The sequence below is a fragment of the Cyprinodon tularosa genome, unplaced genomic scaffold (assembly GCF_016077235.1).
Source record: "Cyprinodon tularosa strain WSP-4 unplaced genomic scaffold, ASM1607723v1 ctg1153, whole genome shotgun sequence".
NCBI classification, from domain to species: Eukaryota; Metazoa; Chordata; class Actinopteri; order Cyprinodontiformes; family Cyprinodontidae; genus Cyprinodon; species Cyprinodon tularosa.
Window position 1 is genome coordinate 101,149 of NW_024037952.1, and position 21,600 is coordinate 122,748.

General features: G+C 39.7%; 1 protein-coding gene across 1 annotated transcript; it reads right to left on the minus strand.

The window, feature by feature from the left end:
* Window positions 1-2,647: 2,647 nt before the first annotated feature.
* On the minus strand, window positions 2,648-19,472 carry LOC119797272 (basic leucine zipper and W2 domain-containing protein 1-A-like; the record flags this gene model as incomplete). Its single annotated transcript, XM_038306288.1, has 10 exons — window positions 2,648-3,331; window positions 3,409-3,531; window positions 3,845-3,983; window positions 5,282-5,428; window positions 5,743-5,913; window positions 6,111-6,220; window positions 15,636-15,771; window positions 16,262-16,327; window positions 16,408-16,502; window positions 19,292-19,472. Coding segments are annotated over 10 exons (1,200 nt in total), but the record flags the coding sequence as incomplete, so codon positions are not given.
* Window positions 19,473-21,600: the final 2,128 nt, after the last annotated feature.

Here is a 21,600-nt window from a genome sequence, read left to right on the forward strand (position 1 = left end):
CCCCCCACGGCACCGACCGAAACGCCCCAGCCCCACAGAGCACCGAAACACGCCCCGCCCCCCGGCACCAAGCCCCGGCGACCGGCCGCAACACCCGCCATGACCGCACCACCCAGGAAAAACACTCAGGCGACCCCGCCTCTGGCCGGGGCCCAAGCGCATCCGCCGCGAACCGGCCGCGAGCGCAGCGGGACCCCCCCAAAACGCCCCCCCCGGCCAAAAGCGCAGCCCCACCCCACCAAGACCGATGCCAACAGCGCGCAACGAAACACACCGCGCACAGAATCAGCCCGAGAGCAGAAAAGCCGCCCGGCGCAAAACCGCAAGAAGAGCAGACCGCAGCCGGCGCAACCACCCCCCCCCCCCCAGCAGCCAGAGGGGCAGCACAAAGCCAGAGCGGAGCGAACCATGCCCCTCCCCCACCGGACGAAGCCAAAGCAGCACAGCCACGTCCGCCGCCCGCACCAGGCCCTGACACGCGGCCAGAGCAGCTCCGCCGCCCCGGCCCCCCAACACGCGCCGGCCATAGCCACTCCAAGCCCCCACCCGCCGCGATCAGCAGGAACAGAGCAGCTCCGCCATGCCTCCAAGAGGGAAAACCCACCTGAATACCCAGCCAGCGCAGCCAGCCCGCCCAAACCGGCCCCCCAACACCACCCCCGCCGGAGCCGCCCGGACCCCCACACACCAGCGGCGCGCCGCCAGCAGGACCCCCACCCAGCAGGCCCGCCCACCCCCCGAGAAAACAGACATGCCAAACCCCCACAAAAAAAAAAAAAAAAAAAAAGGAGCCCCCACAATGCGACAGCGGACACCAGACACCGACCCGCCCACAACCGCTCCCCCCCAACGAGGAAGAGAAAAAAAAACATAAATAAATAAATAAATAGGTAAATAAATAAATTAATTAATACATTTATAATTACAATTAAAATAAATAGGCAAGAGGAGAAGTGCGAGCGGAAAAAACCGGAGCCCAAAACAGGACCCAAGACCCGCACCCCACCATGCCGTGCAGCTCCCCCCCCCGAACCGATATCACAGAACCGGCATAGGAAAAAAACACCGCCCAGTAGCCGGCATCGTAGCGAAGGCACCGGCACCGACCCCGAAAATCCCCGAACAACAGCCAGCCCCACCCCGAAGCGGATCCAGTCCCAGGCCCCAGGGATCCGAGGCCCCAAGGGCACCCGATCCCCAGACAGGAGCCCCAGCAAAGCCCCGGCCTGCCGGGGCCAGCGGAGAGGCCGCCAGGAATGAGCCAGCAGTCCCCCGGGCATCCACCCCCAGCTCCACCAGTGCACCGGTGAGCCCCGACGCCAGCCAGCGGAGGGAGAGCAGGACGGGGGGAATGGGCTCCGCACTTAGCGGAGACTTGAGATGTATTTGGGAGAGGGTGCGGTTGAGACCCCAACCTGGGAAAAAAAACAAAAAAAAAAACACACCATCTCAATCATGCTTTCCCTCCCTAGTGCCCCCACTCGTACCACAGAAGAAAAAAAAAAAAAATTTAATAAAATAATAATAAATAAAGAAAATAACAACGCGGACACACATTCACACATAACACTCACATCCAATAATACCAGGACCAAAAACCCGGTGACACCGGTGGTCGGTCCCGGGACTATCGGATGACCCCATAAGTGAACCTAAAATCCGGATGTGAGGGGAGCGGCGACATCGCCACACCAAACCATCTCTTTCCTGCTTCAAGCCCGGCCCCCCACCCCGCACACGGACCGGACCACCCCCAGCAAGAGCCCCCCCCGGGACCGGGTCCCACCCATCCCGCGCCGGCCACCCAACCAGAACCCCCCCCCGGAAAGAAAAAAAAAAAAAAAACCTTCAACCAGGCACTTCATGCCCCTTCATCCAACCTTCTTTGGGGAGAGCAGAGGTGACAGCCCCGCCACCGGCAGGCCACTTAGGCAGCCAGCCCCAGCCAAAACCACGGACCAGGTGGCCTGCTCTTCCTCCAGGCCCCAGACTCCAGGCGGCAGCCGGAGAACAGGGGTGTGAGAAGACCCCGATCCTCACTGCGCCCGCTCGAATGTGGTATTGTTGCGTGTTGCTCTCAGATGCAATTAAAACTGGGAGTACCAAGAGGGGGTGTCCGGCACACTCCACCCCCCCTCCAGGAGATAGACGGTGCCAGCACACCCCCCCCTTCGACATCCCTCAACCCTCAATGTCTAGATGCGAGAGGGGATGGAGGCGGCCAACCGTGGTGAGGCCCATAAAATAAGCCCCTCCCCAGTGGCCCTGACCCCCACCCCCCGAAAATGCCCTACATACATGTGTGTTGTGAAAATGATGTAGATGGAAGTGTCTAAAATGCAAAATAAAATTGGTGTGGGGGATGTTATGCGATGTTAATTAACTTTCACACAATATGTATTATCAAAGCAATACTTTTGCTAGTAAAAAGTCAAATTTGTTACACACTGCCCCTTTGGGGATTCACAGCTTTTGAACAGATATCCTAAATGATTGAGAGCAACTATTGCAATAAACTGTATGGAATAATGATAAACTGAAGTTTCTATTTGTAATTTTGTACAATTTATCACATTAAAGTGAATACTTTTGTTAGGCACTGTTTACCAGCTTTCATCGTGGATAAACGCACACTGCATTCAGGATAAAATTTACTTATTTATTTTAAAATGTTTGATAAAAGCCATAACCCTACAAAACTCACTTAAGAATTTTAAAACATAATTTTTGGGGCAACATTACCATCATAAAGGAGACTGTGTAAAATGGCAAAGCTCCATTCCCAGTAATGGAGACTGAATCTAAAAACCGGCAGTAAATTCCACGTTGTCACACCACTGACAGAGATCTAAAAACGAGGTCAGAAAACAGTTTGTCTTTTACATGAACACCATATCATGGTTACACAGATGGAAGCCTTTTGCAAATATGAGCTCTAAAACCAAATACAAAAAGCAGTGAAATTTCTCATCAAAGTGGCTAAATTAAAAGGAAACTGCCTTTCAACAAAGGAAGAAAAAAAAAAGTCGGAATAGAATATTTTTCTCCATTTAGCTCAGTCTGCCACCAAGAAAGGCTCTTTAAGAAATACAAAGAGAAGTACAAGTATTGATTTATAAAGGAAGCAAGTCCAAAGAATATTAAAGCCCTTCTATGACAGTTGACAAAGATATGCAGAGGTAGAGAATAAAAACACAAGACATAAAGGGACTTCTGTTAAGAAAAAAAACCCAACCCTTGGACAGAATCTCATGTAAAGTTAAATTGAAATGATGCACTGAATTCGTCATACGACATCCTCAGTCTGCCTCTTCTTCCTCTGACTCAGACTCTGGAATGATGAAACATTGAAGCGTTAAAAAAATATCTAAATTACATTTAAACAGAGAGAGAGAAAGAGAAGCCTACCTTCCTCTGCGTTCTTGAGCCATTCAACAAAGCTTTTCATCTGTTCCAGGAAAACACTTTGCCCTTTGGACAAATGGGCATCGTTGTACCACTTCAGAATTGCTTCTTCGCTTAAGACATCCGCTTGAAATTTAAGTAGAAAGAGAAAGAACATCTATTTAACCTGATGCCAGGAGCACAGATGCTCCTGGCATCAGTGCCAGGAGCATCACCCCCCCCCCCCCCCCCACAAACACCATCCCCAGGTGTTTGTGGGGGGGTGGGGATCTTCACCAAGGCTGGTTGATGACATCAATCAAGACAAACTTTCTGGCTCTAATCTCTGGCCATCTGGCATCCTTCATACGAGCCTTCTTAGCTTCCCACCACAAAAACTGTTTTCCTCACAAAAAGGGTAAACATGGAAACAGGAGCCTTATGGGCATAATTAACTCACCTTTGTAGAGGAGAACAATGATTTTCTGGAAGGCCTTCATAAAGTGGATGTTGTCGTAGCAATATTCCTGGATCTTCAGCAGAAGCGTGAGTTCAGAGAATCCCTGGGAGGTAAAAGCCTTCAACAGCGGGCTATATTGCTGAAAACGGCAGACATTTGTAGAGTAAAGAGTGCTGTTAGTTTTGAACATCTGATGGTTTTGATGGACAGATGGTGCTTCTGGAATAGTGCTAAGTTTTCTACTTTTTTTATTATTGTTTTTTGTTTTTTTTATTCATTGGTTGCATTTCTTCAATTACCTTGCAAAAGTATTCATACGTATAACACATTTTGCAAATCTGTTATAACTAATATAACTACAAGAACGAATATATAGTAATATATAGTGTACATAAAGGAAATGATCCACTGTTTTTTTTTTTTTTCCAATTTAAGAAATAAATATCTTAAAAGAAAATTAGACATCTTTTTTATTCTCCTTTTAAAATAGCTAACTTTCTGGCAGTAAATCAGGCTTGCTTTAGTGCTAGAGGCTAAAACTTCACCCAAGTCAGTAATAATTTATTTTTTTCCCCCTTTAGGAATGCTTTGTGTTTAGCCCACTGTCCCTCTATGTGAAAGAAAAACCTCTCCACAGCATGATGCTGCCACCCTGTATCAGCCATGGGGTATGTTTCGCATAATGTGAAGAGTTTTCTCCCACAGAAAGTATTCTGCATGTAGAGCAAAAACTTTCATATTGTTCTCTATTTGGCAAGAGCACCTTCCTCAAAATTATCACCATCTCTTAAAGCACCTATGGCAAACTGTAAATAAGACCTTATTTTCGCCACTCTTGCATAATTCCCAAATTAAATGAGTCCATCGTGGTTTGTCCTAAAGATCATCTTTGCTAATCTGTTAATGTGCAGTTCCTCCACAGCCTCTGTGAATTTAGCTGCCCTACCTACACAGCAGACGTGTCTCAGTAGCTTTATGTTTGCGCTGTACTCTGTCCATTTTAAAAGACAGACAGAGCATTGCTCAATGAAATGATCCCATCTTAAGATATATTTGTATATCCTAAACCTGATGCTTGGGTGTGTTTTGTTTGTTCACTAACGTATTTCAACTTTTGACACATTTACACAAACACTAGTGTTAGTTTAATAATTAGGAAATCCTGAATAGTGTCTTACCGAGTAAAAACATTACTTCACATCTACTATATAAACTACATGCACATTTAAAGTTGTAAGGAAGAAAATATTGAGTATGGATCCTCTTGCAAGGCATTGAAAATGCTCTGTTCCTTGTAATAAACCTCCAGTTGCATGGATTTCCCATAATCTTTCAGTTTTTATGGCCTAGCCAAGTTTCTTTACAATTTTACTTCAATATTCTGCAATAGGCTAAAGAGAGAAGAGAAAGCATTACAATAGTTAACAGTGGCGTCACCTTTAAGTGTTTAATGGCTTGTTCTGCGACCAACTCCTCCTTCTTGTTCCACTCCACGGAGCTCATCACACTGGACCAAATCAGCCCAACCATTGTCTGCTCTGAGATGTTGCTCTTCTTCATTTCCTCTCGGGTGTACGCGATAATCTGCAGAACACAGTGACGACAATGCAGTCAAACCAGAGCCAGTATGTGCAGAATCTTTCTGCTTATCAAATCCTCCAGATGCATTAGGCATTAGAATCCTCAGAAGCGTGCGGTAGGTGATAATATTGTTGTGGCTGAGTGGACTGCTGAAACTTTTCAGTGATTCACTGCATCCATTTTGCTGCCGCTCCTCAAGACAAAGGCAGGCAGGGGTCAAGAAGAAAGCAATCTTCTGAACTACTCTCAGTGGTGTGCTATATAAAAAGAACAGAGTCAAAAAATTAAATAAAAAAAGGAAAACTAAGTGGACTTACATCCTTGAGGGCATCCCCTCGTGACATCTGATCTTCAATCTCTTTCTGTAGCTCCTTGCGTGCACCTATGGACTGCTGGTTTTTGGCAAAGTCTGAAAGCTCCTTTAGCCCTGCATCGTTGAAGTACTTTGAGAAGTGCTCACTACTGCGTTTGTTAGCTGGAAACAGCTCCTAAAAGGAGTCAAATCTTTAGTGAGGAGGGTTTTTTATCAGAAGGAAACCTTTAAATACAAGCTGCTGAATGCAATACTATTAACTTTCATACTAATACATGCATTTGATTAGATTTAACATTCATAATCAGAGGACACCCTCTTTTAGACTTTATTATGTGATAATAATTTTGCCTTTAAATGTATCATTCTCACCAGAAGTCGGCTGTCCATGCCAACCTTCCGTAGACTGCCAGACACTGAGTTAATGTCCTTCTCGGAGAGCCAGGATTTAAAGAGTTTCACAGCAAAGGAAGCTGAAACACCTGAATAAATGAATGATAATGTGAGTCAGCTGCTGCAAACAGATCTACTGGGATCAAGTTAGGCTTCTGTAATACATCAGTAAACATAAGTGTGTGCTGTTTAATTGGAATAAGAGCATCAAGCAGATGGAGATGGATATGATGGGGTTACATCTATGTAATACGATTCAAACAAACAGATTTTCAATAACTATACTTATGGAAATATAAATTAGAGAACCATTGAGTCAATCTATTTAAAGATTCAAGTTTCAAGGGTAAAGTGACTGATAAAGGGAGGTGCTGGATTAGCTGGGACTATTCATCAACTGCAGGCTGTGTGGCCAATGTTTTCTTCTGCAGCCAGGAAAAGACAAACAAGCAACCAAAGCCAGACACACCTCACAACACCACTTTATCTCTTTACTTGCAATTAATAATCGATGTTTTTAGGAAATAGCAGGATTAACATTTTTTTAAGTCTGAGCTTGTAGACTAGTCATTACATAGATATTTTTAACAAATATATATCTGTGTGATTTTGATAGGATTGTTAAAGTGTGTTAAATTGAGGTGTTGTGAATTGTTTGGATAATGGCTTGTGCTGTAAGAAATTAAAATTTGAATTAATTTGACTGATTCTGTATTTGTGTAATTTGAAGTATTGATTTAAAAATCAACGTAACTAGATTGAAACTTAATTCACTCGTTTGAAACTGGATAGAATTTCTTTGAAAATGTGCTTTGTTGCATTGAAAGTTGTCTATGTTTCATTTCAGTTCTATTATTTAATTTTAGATTGAACATTCAGTTTCTTTGCTTCTTTGCGTCAGACAATCGGGGTCTTTAAGCCACAGAGTTTTCTAACACAGATTATCAGTGGTTTATATTCCACAGTAGGTTTTAACTCCTTTTACTGCATTTTGAGCTGAAGCATTGGAGCTCAGCATTAATTGGTAAAAGATAGTAATGATGTTAAACGGCAATGTATGAAAAACATGAAAAAAAAAAAAAAAACAAGCTTGGGCTAACTGCAAGCATTTTGTTACCTTTAGCCGTTAGCTAAACAAGCTAAAATAGCATATGTAAACATTAGGGTTACTTCAACCCTTTTGTGTTTCCCCATTAATACGTTTAATGACATCTACAATGCTCATATACGCTTTACTGCTTCAGCTCAAAATGAGTTTATTATTAAATAAACAAAAGAAATAAAAAGCTTAACCTGAAATGAATTGAATCTGTTTACTTACTCTTTAGTCTGATACAAAGAAATGAACTGTTATCTAAAATTGAATAATGAAACAGGAAGTAAAAAAAGACTAATTCAATTTTCAAATTGATTAAACACAATTCCATCCATCCATCCATTTTCTAACACGCTGACTCCCAAGTGGGGTCGTGAGGGGTGCTGGTGCCTATCGATTAAACACAATTTCAAAGTAAAATGGTTCAGTTTGGAACCTTTAGATTCAAGTTCAATCTAGTAAAATCGTATTTAAACCAATGCATTTAATATCAAATTACATGACCAGATTCAATCTGAACAATTCATATTCTGTTTATGATCATAAAGTTAGATCCATATAAAAAAAGTGGATTGAATTGGATATGATCTCTTTGTAAGCAGTTTGAGTTTAGAAATGTAGGCTTTGGAGGGCCTGAACATAAACAGAGGAAGCTATTATGTCACAAGCAATAAAGATTAAGGATAGACAGAGCAAAATCTTCAGGAAGCTGAACATATTTCAGCTATGATGCTGTTTTACTCTCTGGATGAGTCAAATTGTCTCTATCCTTTTAACATTGTGAGGCGTTCTGGGAATCTATCAACTAAGGGAGTGGTATTCAAACTCTACAGAAAGGGACTGCATTTAAAATGCTTTAAAAAAATAAACGCATTAATGCAAATCTCTTATCTTATAGGCAAAACCAAGGAGCATAAAGTGTTAACTGTAATTATTTTGATATAAAAAAGAAGAGCTGTTTAGCAGCAGAGCTGTTCAACTCTCACTAATGAGAGCAAATCAAACTACCATCATATTAATGTAAAGCATGAAATAAATGAGAAAAGAATTTATACATAAGACTAAAACAGCCTTGGCTCTTGGGACTTCAATCTATATCAAAAACAGTATAAAATTAGATTTTAATGAGAAATGCATGGATCTGGTGCTTTTTTGTTTATTTAGATTTCTGGTATTCTTTTAGGTCTTTTTCTAAGGTCTTGAATAAAATCAAAAGTCTGCACATTAACAGAAAAAGGTAGTGGTTTAAATACAAGCACTTATGTTTTTATAAGATCCATCTAATAGCTTTTCTACTTAAGTAAAAAAGAAAATGCAACAAACACAGGTGGTTCTGTTTAAAAAACACACAAAAGAAGAGTTTTTTTTAATTGTATGGCCAGCAAAAAAAATAAAAAATTAGAAAAGCTTAATAAATAATTTCCAACATGTTATCCTATGTGTCAAATAGGCATATCAATCTGTCACAGTGAAATAAATCAGCTTGACAATTTCAAGTCTGTGCCTGTGTAGAAAGAAACTCCGCAAGTAAGAAAAGGAAAAACACAGATATAGTTGTAAAAACAAACAGATGACATGAAACTATAACAAAGAGAAAATGTGACTGCTTTGTGACCAACTGTCAACAAATACAAAGCTGACAACTGAATAAAGCCATGCTGAACGTCTTCATACACTGTGTGACTGTAAACATGGGTGTGTATATTTTGTACGCTCCCTAAACCTCACTATAACAACTTATCCGACAGCTAACTGTCAAAGAGGGCAAATGGATTTGCTGCCTTAAAATCTTTTTGAATGTTTTTTTTAACATATCTTTCCTTGTGATCTGGTGCTACATAAATAAACCTGAACTAACACAACCAAGTGCTTTATTTTTAAATGTAACACATTCAAAACTTATATATGGTTTTTAAAATAAACTTAAAACAATTACAGGAGAGCTTATGCTGGCGTTCTCCTTGCTTCTCTTTTTAGCTGGATCGGTCTGGAAAGGGGTTTGGCACGCCAGGGAGTGGAACAGTGCCGGTGCACCGCAGAGTCAGCTGTGGATCAGCCAGTGGCCTCCACCAGGCCGATCACTCGCACCAGAAGCAGCATAACAAGCAGAGCCCAACTTCCAGCCTCTGATTTTTAAGGAAAACTCTTGAATTTTAGGTTTTATCAGGAGAAGAAAAGGACTGTTTTATTATGCCACTTTTGCTGTGGCTTTTTGTATAAATAAAACACTTAAACTTTGAGTGCTTCACGGTTTGGGTCTTTGAGTTGTTTGCTCCCCCTTGTGTCAAAGACCGAGTGTGGGGCCATACTGGCCACAAGTGCTACTTTTTTTTTTTTTTTTACCTCTTCTGTGTGCGGGTAAGGCGAGCGGCGATCAGTCAAGTTAGTAAAACAAAAAACACTTGAATAAGTGTTTTTACACTGGAATAAAATATTGTTCACAAGTCGGAAATCACGAGTCTCAGTCGAGTCTGAAGTCCTTCAAATGCAAGTCTAAGTCGAGTCTGAAGTCATTAAATATGCGACTTAAGTGCGACTCGAGTACGAGTCACAAACTCGAGTCCCCATCTCTGACAGAAGCATACATAGAAAAAGAAGCATAGATACAAAAGGCAACTGTCAACCAGCTCCACTGGCGGCCCCGTCCAGGAAACACACAGCCAGGCAGACGAGCTCCGAGCCAGCTCCCATGTCAGAGGATGAAGAGAGCACATCCAGCCAGTCACAGTCAGAGAAACAGGACTACACTGGAAAACAGGCCAAGCTCCAACATCTAGAAACAAAGGAGTTGATGGCAGCAGCACAGCCGAAAATGTTAACTACTGAGATGGTCAGCATCACAGGCCCCTACAGATGATATGTGGATATCACAAATTTCTGCTATTGTCTCAGAAATCATCATCAAAAGCCGGGCAAATTCTGGAGGATCTGGATCCCACTGCAACTTGCCTTGTCCTGCCTTGACACCTTGAGATGACATGTGTTGTGAATTGATGCTATAGAAATAACCTAAATTGAAATTAATTTGAAAAAGATCCCAGAGAGCTGAGCATAACTCAACAGTTTATAAATAAAACCAGTAACTTAGTGTAGAATATCAACATTTCATGCTGGAAAATATTAGAGTTTATAGTCAGGAATTCACCGTCTTTACCTCATAGCTAGCACACATTTTAAACCTATTTTTCTGCAACCACAAACAGCTTGCACTATCATTTTGCTTAAAGGAATAGTACACCCAAAACATGATTAGACTTCATTTTCTACTCACCCCCATGCTGAACAAAACTCTGGAGTACTTTTTTGATATCTCAAATGCATCTGGAGATCTGGGAGGCTTCTTGCTGTCTGCTGACATTCAAATAATGGAGGTATATGGCGCCCGAGGCAGAAAGGTCCATAAAAGTCCACAAAAAACGTGTCAATATTCCTCCATACTGCTCGTCCAATGTATTCCAAGTGTCCTGAGTGGGTAGCATCCAGAATTTACTTGAAACGAAGTCATTTAGAATGTTTTTAGAGCATAAACAGTAGTGTATAGGATTTCCTGAAAGCGCGCCCCGCGCGTTCATGACGCTACGGAAGCCGGCAGACCAAGCCAGATGAAAGTGCGCATTCAGCATCTGCTCTGCCAATAATGCAAGCGTAGAAGAAGAAATGTGCTGTTTACCTGTGCAAAGAAAGAAACAACGAAAGAAAAATGTCTGAGGACTTCAGTGTTGAGGAAGAGCATGAGTTCTTTGCCGAGCTGAATGCGCTGGTTTGGTCTGCCGGCTTCCGTAGCGTGGGGAGCGCCCATGTGCGCGCTTTCGGGAAATCCTATACACTACTGTTTATGCTCTAAAAACATTCTAAATGACTTCGTTTCGAGTAAATTCTGGATGCTACCCACTCAGGACACTTGGAATACATTGGACGAGCAGTATGGAGGAATATTGACAAGTTTTTTGTGGACTTTTATGGACCTTTCTGTCTCGGTCACCATAGACCTCCATTATTTGAATGTCAGCAGACAGCAAGAAGCCTCCCAGATCTCCAGATGCATTTGAGATATCAAAAAAGTACTCCAGAGTGTTGTTCAGCATGGGGGTGAGTAGAAAATGAAGGCTAATCATGTTTTGGGTGTACTATTCCTTTAATGCTGTTTTCAGAAAATTAACCAAGAAATTCTGAGTTTAAAAAAAGGCTGTTAAGAGAAACAACAGCCTTGTCATTTATAGAAATTATACATTCACGCTAATAAAGGGGGAAAAATATAAATGCCTTTTCTTGTGTTTTATATTTTTGCCTTTAGTCTAATGTGATTAATGCTGACTTTTCAGCCTGAAGCTGTCAATACTCACTACTGCCACCCTCTGCTTTATGGGGGAACTGTTAGTTCCATCATATTCCACTATCTGACAATGTTAAAGAATCCTTTTACAAAACTTAATCAATCCCAATTATGATCAGGTTTAACACCAAAATAGTAATAGTGTTCCTTTGCCTGAGACGCATCTCTGGTAAAAATGTAATTAAAATCTGATTAAAGTAATCAGGCTAATAAACAGACGAAAAAAGAAACACAGCTAAAACAGAACTTCCTTCGAGGAGATAAAAAAAAAAAGCCAAGCAATTGATGTATGAAATTAGGATTCCACCCTAATAAACACCATGGCAACGTTTTATATATTTCAGATAAAAGACTTTAAATTCAGAAAGGAATATTCCTTTATACTGTTGTATTGTCTAGTTCTGTTGATAGAACAGTAAACATTCTGTGCTTTGTTTTGATCTAAAAATAACCCTACTGGGCCATGGAGGCCTTATGACATCACCATGGAATGATGATGTCATACATTCCTTTGATCCCTGTTATATATATGGGTGGTTAGAATGTGAAAGCGGACCTAAGCCTGCTGACCAACACACTGAGGAAAAAGCTTTTATCAAGAAATATAAAGATGTTAGCTCTCTTCCAGCACTGTACTTTTAACGGCACTTTTCAAAAACTTTTGTCGCGTTTGAAAGGCAGAATAATAGACATCCATGAAAGCCAATGACACTTGGGGTGGCACACGGGGTGGCCAATCAGATCACAAGGGGGGCGGGTGCCCCCCTTTGCCACCACAGTGGCTCCGCCTCTGCTTATGACATCATCATAGAATGATGATGTCATAAGCAGTGGCTCCGCCTCCGTCATACATTCCTTTGATCCCTGTTGGGTGGTTAGAATCTTTGCTTCATTCCAGCTCAGGTCTCTGGTGTGCTAGCTGTGGTTATTTTGCTCTCAAAGCGTTTATTGATTTAAACTGCAAGAAAACATCTAAAAATGAATTTCTGGGCAAAGAACGTTAATCTCGCTCAGGTAACAGAAATGCGTAGAACAAACAGGAGAAACGCCCTAGAACTCCGTTTACTCAACGAACATCTTGAAAAAGGTTTTCGTGAAATGGTCTCACACCCTGATGTGGAAAAACAGATGAAAGCCGAAATATCCTTAAACAAAAAATTTGAAAAGTGGATCAAGGAGCTTCAACACGAGCTAAGAGCTCAGAACAGTTTTAAGGAGATCATCGCTGCAGAAACTGCAAAGATAGAGGCTTTATGCTTGAGGAATGTTGAACTTCTAAACCAGTGGAAAACTATGAAAGATGAGGTAATAAATCAAAAGACACTGAAAAGTCAGTACAAGATCGCAAAACAGCAAAAGAAAACGCTCAAGGAAGCTAACAAGTATTTAGAAAAACGGGTGAAGAAGTTGAGCAAAGAAGCTTCAAATCAAAGTGAAGTGGCTATGGAGGAAAAAAATAACTTGCCGGCTTGCTCTCCAAGTAAACAAAGCACACAAGAGGAAGTTAGACATTTTGAATATTTATCAAATGACTTTCCCTCAGAACTCGTCATTTACGAGAGAGAAGCAACACCAGCTGACCAGCAGACCAAGGAACAAGAATTTCTACACTCAGTTTTAGAGTTGTCTGACAAAATATGTGAGGAACCAGGTCAGTTAGCACAGAAACAACAACATTCAGACCAGAGGACTGATTTTGAAAGCATTTCAATTGACTCGTCCTCAGAAATGGAGGAATGTGAAAGCGGACCTCAGCCTGCTGACCAACAGACTGAGGAAAAAGCTTTTTTAGAGCCAGTTTCTGCGAATGTATGTGAGGAACCAGGTCAGTTAGCAGAGAGAGAGACAACCCAAGCAACAGATTCAGTGGACACATCAGATGAGGGGACAGTCAGTTCATGGTTCTTCACTCCATTTAAGTTTTTTTTTAGTTGAAGTGTTATTCTGTGTTTTTGTGGTTGTTTTCTGTCAGTGTTTAGCTCTTGAGTTACTCTCTGCTGCCCCCTTGTGTCTTTTCCTTTCCCCTTGGCTCCCTTCTTGTTAGTCCTATTCACACCTGCTCCATATCAGCTCATTAGCCCATGTGTAGCTGAGTTAACTAGATTCTTATTTTATTTGATGAACCTTCTCAAAACACCTTTTTGATTCATTTACATGTTTGTTGTTATTTCTGTTTTATACTGCTTTTATTTTGGTGCTCAGTGGCACAGTGGGTAGCACTGCTGCCTTGCAGCAAGAAGGTTCTGGGTTCGGTTCCCGGCCCGGGATCTTTCTGCATGGAGTTTGCATGTTCTCCCTGAGCATTCGTGGGTTCTCTCCGGGTACTCCGGCTTCCTCCCAAAAGATGTCCAAAAAGATGACTGTTAGGTTAATTGGCTTCTCTAGTTTCTCCTTAGGTGTGATTGTGTGCGTGAATGGTTGTATGTCCTATTTGTCTCTGTGTTGCCCTGCGATGGACCGGCGACCTGTCCAGGGTGTACTGTAGGGCTGCAACAACGAATCGATAAAATCGATAAAAATCTCGACTTTTAAAAGCGTTGGCAACGAATTTCATCATCGATTAGTTGTGTCGCGCGATTAATGCGTCATCCGCCGCCGCCGTCATCACTGCCACTTGACTGAAACGGGGGAAGAAAAAAAAATACGGCAGAGCAAGCCAGCGCTGCAGGTGTGCAGTGTTGCCAACTCAGCGACTTTGTCGCTATATTTAGCGACTTTTCAGACCCCTCCAGCAACTATTTTTTTAAAAAAGCGACTAGCGACAAATCTGGCGACTTTTTACGGTGTTACTGGCGGCTTTTGGAGACTCTTACGTGAAAGCATGTATCGTTCCTACTCTTGTCCTGCAGCAGCAGCTGCTGCCGTGAGGCGCCTCCCCCATCCCAATCCCTCTCAGCGCTGCAATCAGAGAAGCAGGATGTTTCAGCGTCCAGACTGCAAATGAAGCGCGCATGCGCCGGGATTGACGGCGCAAATTGATCACAAATATTAAAATAGCCTTTATAAATAAATTAACTTGCAAATTATGAGGGCAGGGCTTTTGAAGTTTAAATCTTCTGGCAAAGATAAAGTAAAGAAGATCCTGCAATTTATGGAAGTAAAGCAGAATAAAAGCCAGCAAGATCAGTAATATGTCAATTAATTATATGCTACATTATGCTACAAATATCTGTCTTTGGAGGATGTGTTTTTTAGCACCCCTAGTTCTCTCATTTTTATTCCAAATACAATTTATAATTTGAATCACAGGGCTATTTTTATCTCTATGGTTCAGTATTTTCTCAAGTAGCAACTTTAACTGCTATACTTTCCTGTCTTAAAAGGCAGAACTCTTCTAGTCTAAAAAAAACTCATTTGTTGAAATGGGGGGGCCTATTGTTTGAACCCCTTAGGGACTTTTAAAAACAAAAATGTGTGTCTTTTTTGCGCTTTATGAAACAAAGTACCCTATATTTTGTGGATGTACAGCTACATTTCTCATGTAAGTTTGCATAGTTTTAACACAAACATTTATTTTTCATATTGCACCAGTACAGTTAATGAGCAACCTGTACTTGTGTGCTTGTTTGTTCTGTCTAAAATGTTTATTTTGGAATAAAGAGGTTAGTATAACAAATATTTTTTGTCCGATTCATCGATTAATCGAAAAAATAATCGGCCGATTCATCGATTTTTAAAATAATCGTTAGTTGCAGCCCTAGCTTATATCATCATCTTTTAAAATCTACTGTATTTCAGATGGTCTGAAACAAAGCATCTAAGTCTGAATGGATGGTTTCAGTGTCCACTCAGTTTTAACATATTTTTATATGTTTAAACAAAGAGTTTTATATATTTTTCTGCACAACTATGATTTTAATGTACATGCAGAAAATTGAATAATATTTAAGCAAGCACAAGCAAAGGGTTCAATTTCTCATACAGGGTTTATTTCACATGATAAATTATAATTTACAACTAAGAACTCTGGAATCATTTGCAAAGATTAATTTGTCAAACTTAACAGTACGCCAACTCTTAATTTCTGCCCACAGGGAATAAATGATAAGTACCAGTAAAGAATTAAAGTGGATACCTTCTTTGACCAGGTTTTCGTTGAAAAGGCTGCTGAGGATGGATGCGGAGATATTGCCGTTGGCCAGCAGAATACCCGTGAGCATGGCCAGTTTGTTGCGGTCAGACTCTGTGAAGCCCTTGAGAAACAGCAGCAGCTGCCAAACAGTAAGACATAGATTTTATTACGCTGGATGATCGAATAAAACAATGTTGCTTCCCCCCTTAAAATTTAGTTAGAAAAAATTGTAACACAAGTAAAGACTTATAGCATACAGGCCTGCAAAAATATTCAACTTCCTGTCATTTTTCATGTTTTGCTTCCTCATAACCTGGAATTAAAAATTGTTGTTCCAGAGTTGCACAATTTGGTTGTGAATAGTGCTGGCAGTAAAGAAAGGAGACTGCATACTTCCTATTATAGTTCCTTTAGTATTTGGAAACTCCAAAAAATCCTATCTAGCCCTACGGAGCTATAAGGAATCCCACAATCCTTTGTGTGACAGGATACATAAGCAAAACCAATGACATGGAAATTAACAAAAATACATTATTGCTTCTTTGATTCTGTCACACAGCCATTTTATTAAAAGGTTGGAAAATAACAAAGTTGGGTAAATACTTCTAAGAAACAAACTTCCAACATACCTTTTTGATTTCCTCCTCAAATCCCTTCTCCAAGTATTTGTAACGCCTGATGAGCTTGTTAAAAACCTACAAATACAAAAAGCTTGCATTAAACTCATTTTTCATGTACTTCCTGAAAAATATTTTGCAAAATTTGGAAAATTCACCTGCGCATACGCTTGCATGGTCTCCATATCCTCTTGTGCTTTGAAGACACAGCATTCTGCGCAGATCACGTCTTCAGACAGAGTACCCCCTGGGGCTAAAAATTAAACATTTTTAACATCAATTATCTCTTTGTGCTTCACGTAATTAGTGACAATTAGGGCTGCACCTAACGATTATTTTGCAAATCGCTGAATCTGTCGATTATTTTTTCGACTAATCGATTGATAATCTGCTAGCAAAAGGATCCTTAAAGAAGAGTTTTTACAAAATTAAACAAGGTGAAATTAAAACTTTTCCACTTGAATAGTTCTAGATAGAGAATTTTGACAGATTTTTTTTTTCATATTAAATGCAAAATGTTTATATACTTACCATCTCGGCATAATAACTGATCTAAGTGAGTTGCTCTGTCAACTAAAGGCATGTTAAAGATTAATTACAAAAAAAGTTGATGATTACCTGAAGAATCGATTAATCACAATTAATCCGATTAATTGTTTCAGCCCTGGTTACAATCACTGCAAACTATTTAAAACCTGCTTAGAAAAATCAATATTCTCTGAATAGGTTATGATTTTTTTTTAAGAATTATACTGTCATGTAAACAAAAGCAATAAAAAACCAATGCTATGATTTTGGTGTGAAAATATATACACATTGTTGCTAGCAATGCAGTTCACATGATGGCAGAGGATATCAAGACATAAATATTATTTTGACAAAAAAAAAAATATTTTGTCCAAAAAAAAAGCTAACAGCATGACAGGTTCACAATAGGAAATGAAGGTCTTGTAAAAAAATCTACATAAAAACATAATAGTTCTTTGCTGCCCTTCTTTCATTTTTAAGTTAAAAAAAATCATTTTCAGTCATTTTAATGACCCATCTGTTCTGTGTGTTTATTATGACTGCAAAATTAACACTAACAACCCTCAATACAGAGGTGCAAAATAACTATGTGATACATATACACATCTTGGGTTTGATTTGACATGTTAAATGGCAAACACACAAACAGAGACATATTTTGAGCTTGATCATCAATAAGTGTCTAAACATTTCCAGGTTCATTGTATCTGATGTTGCCCTATCTGACCACTTTCTGTCATTGAAAGCATCATTAAACTTCATAGGAAAATGGATGTTTAATGTAAGTGCCAAGAACACCTTTAACCTTATGTACTCTTCTACTTCCACTTAGAATTCTATCTAACAGCTCATCTAGCTCTGTAGATGAGCTGGTAGATAACCTGCATTATAATTAGACACCATTGATTCTGTCACTCTAATCAAAGGGACGATTTTTTTAAAAGAGTTATCTGTGAATAAGTGCTCCACCAGTCAGAAGTGGAAAAAAAGGTCTAAAGTGTCTAAAAGCACATGAAAAAGACTGGACTCTAGGTTAACTATAGAATCTATAAAGAGAGATTTTACATATACATGTAGCTAAATAATGTACCTTAATTATGCTCATGCTTATTTCACACACAACCCCCCCATGCGCGACCGTAGCATCTGAATTCCACTCTACCAGAGTCTTCAAAACTGCTGTTGAAAGAACAATTATTTGGACAAGCTGCAGCTGAAGAACTGCAGGCCTATCTCAAACCTTCCTTTCAACTACATTTTCAGCGCTTATACTACTTTCTAACAGTTCTGAGCAATATGACCTCAAAATCTTATCTAATTTTTTTCCTATCAAATATTATTTAGAGTTTTTTCCCCTTAAAGAAGCATTATGGAGTTTTCTAACTATACTGCCACCTGTAGCCAAAGCTAAAAACTGCAGCACTCTTCTGCTTGTTCCCGAATCTTGCGTTTTTTTTATATATATATATACATATTTTTTTTCATTTTATGGGGGAGTTGCCATTGGTGTTTGACTTGAGCTGGATGTCGATTCCATCAAAGTACCCACAAAATCCATCCTGAATATAAGGCTTGTAGGTGGTTGTAGGTCAGACCCATTTAACATGCACGTGCTTAATGTCACATCCGCCGAACAGTGCAGGAACTTCCAACCCAAAGTAAATAAAGAAAATTGGCTAAAGGGTTATAGATGCATCGGCGCTGAACGCCTGAAGTGTCAGTCTGCTCATTAAAAGATGTTTAAGTTGTAAAGGGTCTAATAAAACGGATATTTTAAAGATATTCTTCAGTAAAAACTTTCATGTCTTTTTAAGTTTCCTTATAAAAACGAGAAACGAAATACAATACTTTCAATCATGTCCTGTGGAATAAGTGCAAGGAAAATCAAGCTGTAAAACTGCGTTTAACACAACTTTTCACAAAAAAAATGAAAACATAAGCTAATTGTTTGCATCTAATCAGCTAGTTTATCAGTTATAAGTACCCTTATAAGAACAGAAAATGATGAAGTGATGTCATCCTGAGCTATGGAAGCCCAAAAAGAGCATTGATGGGAAAACAAAAAAATAACTAATAAAAAAAAAACAAATAAGGGAAAAAAAAACAACTGGAATTTCTAAAATTCTAATCTTCATAAAAAGAAAATTAAATGAATATATTTTAGTCCTTTAGTCAGGCATATTGGACAAATAAAATAAAAATATAATCAGATGAAAATTACAATGAAGTAACAATAGGCCCTGTGAGAGTCAGTCTGGCTGCTCTCCTGCTGCTCCTGTCTGAGCTTGCCTTCTCTCCTACCTCTATTGGCCCAGTGATCCTCCCCCAAAGTGGAACATGGAAAAACATTTTGCATATTAAAATTTTGAAAGTGTGTTTAAAAGTGAATTCACAGATATTGAATCAAGTTATATCTCAGTATATAACACTGGAATATTATCCAGCTCTAGCTTGAAATAGGTTCAAACAGGTAGACTGAAACAAGCAAAAATATTTAATGTCAAGCTTTCTCACCGAGCATTCCTCCAGCCACCAGGATGTCGAACAGGGTCTCCGCATATCGCCTGTAATCGAGCTTGGCACCAGATGCATCAAGGAACTTTGCAACAGCTTCTAAATCAGAGCCGCTTTGATTTAGACCTTGCACAATGCTTTCCTGAAATTGGGACGGGTCAAATCTCTCTTTTTCATCTAGGGAAAAAAAAAAAAAAAAACAGAAATGTACTTGAGCTTAATTTAGCCAACCTCTTTAGAACAGCAGGTAAAGTAAATGAACTAATGATTTTTACTTTATTCATAAAACCTAAAGGGACCGCATTCATCAAAAATTCACCAACTAAAGTAATTCAGTTATATGCCAATCTATACTTTTAAACCACTTTTGTTTTTGTTTGTGTCAGTTTTCTCAGTTTTAATAACTATTCCCAATTTGCCCTTTTCAAGCAGTTCCTTTAATTATTTTGTTTGCATGTCACATTTGAAATCAATGACTATAACATAATCCTACTAATCTACATGATCCGACATTCTATGAGGCACTTTTATTAGTTTATATCTACCAGTATCCTTATGTCCCCAACAATATTATTTTTTGCCCAGAAACTGCACCCAATAAAATAAATTGATTACTCAAATTTTATGAAGTTTTATGAAGATTTAATTTTTGGAAAATCTGGGTTTTTTTTTAAACCAACCCCATCCTTGGACTCAGATTGAATTTGAATTGGTAGAAAAAAAACAAATGAAATAAAAATCAATAAATAAAATCCAAGTTTAGATTTTTAATCCATATCACCCAATTCCATATTGAAAGATGGCTGTAGATATTACTTTATTTAATAACTAACAATGATATATGAAAAAAAAAATATCAAGGATATTATGAATGATGATAGTATGGAAATTTGGGAAGCAGCCTGACTGCTAGCTCAAAAATAATGCTCTGCCTGTGTGAAACTGGATCTGGGAATGATCTCAAACTGAAAGGCACTACAGGAGTACTCTACAGCCTTTTCCAGGCACAGTAATCATTCAGATTTCTCATCATGTATCTAGATCCTATCAGTCCAAACACTGAATTATTTTTTTTTTTTTTTAAATATGTTTTTGACTATGAGCACCAAATATTAGCTGTAGCACAAGCTGAAGGAAAGTGAAGTTTAAAGATGCTTGTTATTATACAAGGAAACAGTCAGGATAACGCATACAGATCCTCTTAGCACTAATTAAAACAAACTTAAAAACAAGAGATGAAATAATCAGAATTAGAATCCTCTGTTTACCCCAAGAGGTAATTATGTAGATACAGCCACATACCTTATAGAAATATAGGCAATATGGCTTACAATGAATAAGTTGGGGAAAAGATTAAAAAAAAATAATAATAATTTGCTTCCATCACATTCAAGTAGAACCAGCAGTGTTAGGTGACTAACACTCTGACAGCATGAGCCAACCTGTTAACAGGAATAAAATAAATAGTAAATCTAGACAAAATATTAGATACAAAGTTTTGACAATATGACAACAACGTATGTGGCAAATTCATTCACACATCTTTTACCTGGGCTAGTTTTATTATCTTGCCATTAAAGGAATAGTACACCCAAAACATGATTAGCCTTCATTTTCTACTCACCCCCATGCTGAACAACACTCTGGAGTACTTTTTTGATATCTCAAATGCATCTGGAGATCTGGGAGGCTTCTTGCTGTCTGCTGACATTCAAATAATGGAGGTCTATGGTGACCGAGACAGAAAGGTCCATAACAGTCCACAAAAAACGTGTCAATATTCCTCCATACTGCTCGTCCAATGTATTCCAAGTGTCCTGAGTGGGTAGCATCCAGAATTTACTCGAAACGAAGTCATTTAGAATGTTTTTAGAGCATAAACAGTAGTGTATAGGATTTCCCGAAAGCGCGCACATGGGCGCTCCCCACGCTACGGAAGCCGGCAGACCAAACCAGCGCATTCAGCTCGGCAAAGAACTCATGCTCTTCCTCAACACTGAAGTCCTCAGACATTTTTCTTTCGTTGTTTCTTTCTTTGCACAGGTAAACAGCACATTTCTTCTTCTACGCTTGCATTATTGGCAGAGCAGACGCTGAATGCGCACTTTCATCTGGCTTGGTCTGCCGGCTTCCGTAGCATCATGAACGCGCCGGGGCGCGTTCATGATGCGTGTGTGAATGCTGTAGGCATTCCTGTCCTTCCTGTGCTTCGTCCTTCCTGTGCTTCTTATGGTCAGTCTTGTACTTTGGTTTGTGGATTTTCAAGATTCTAAGGATGACACTGTTTTCTCTCTGCTGATCAACTGACA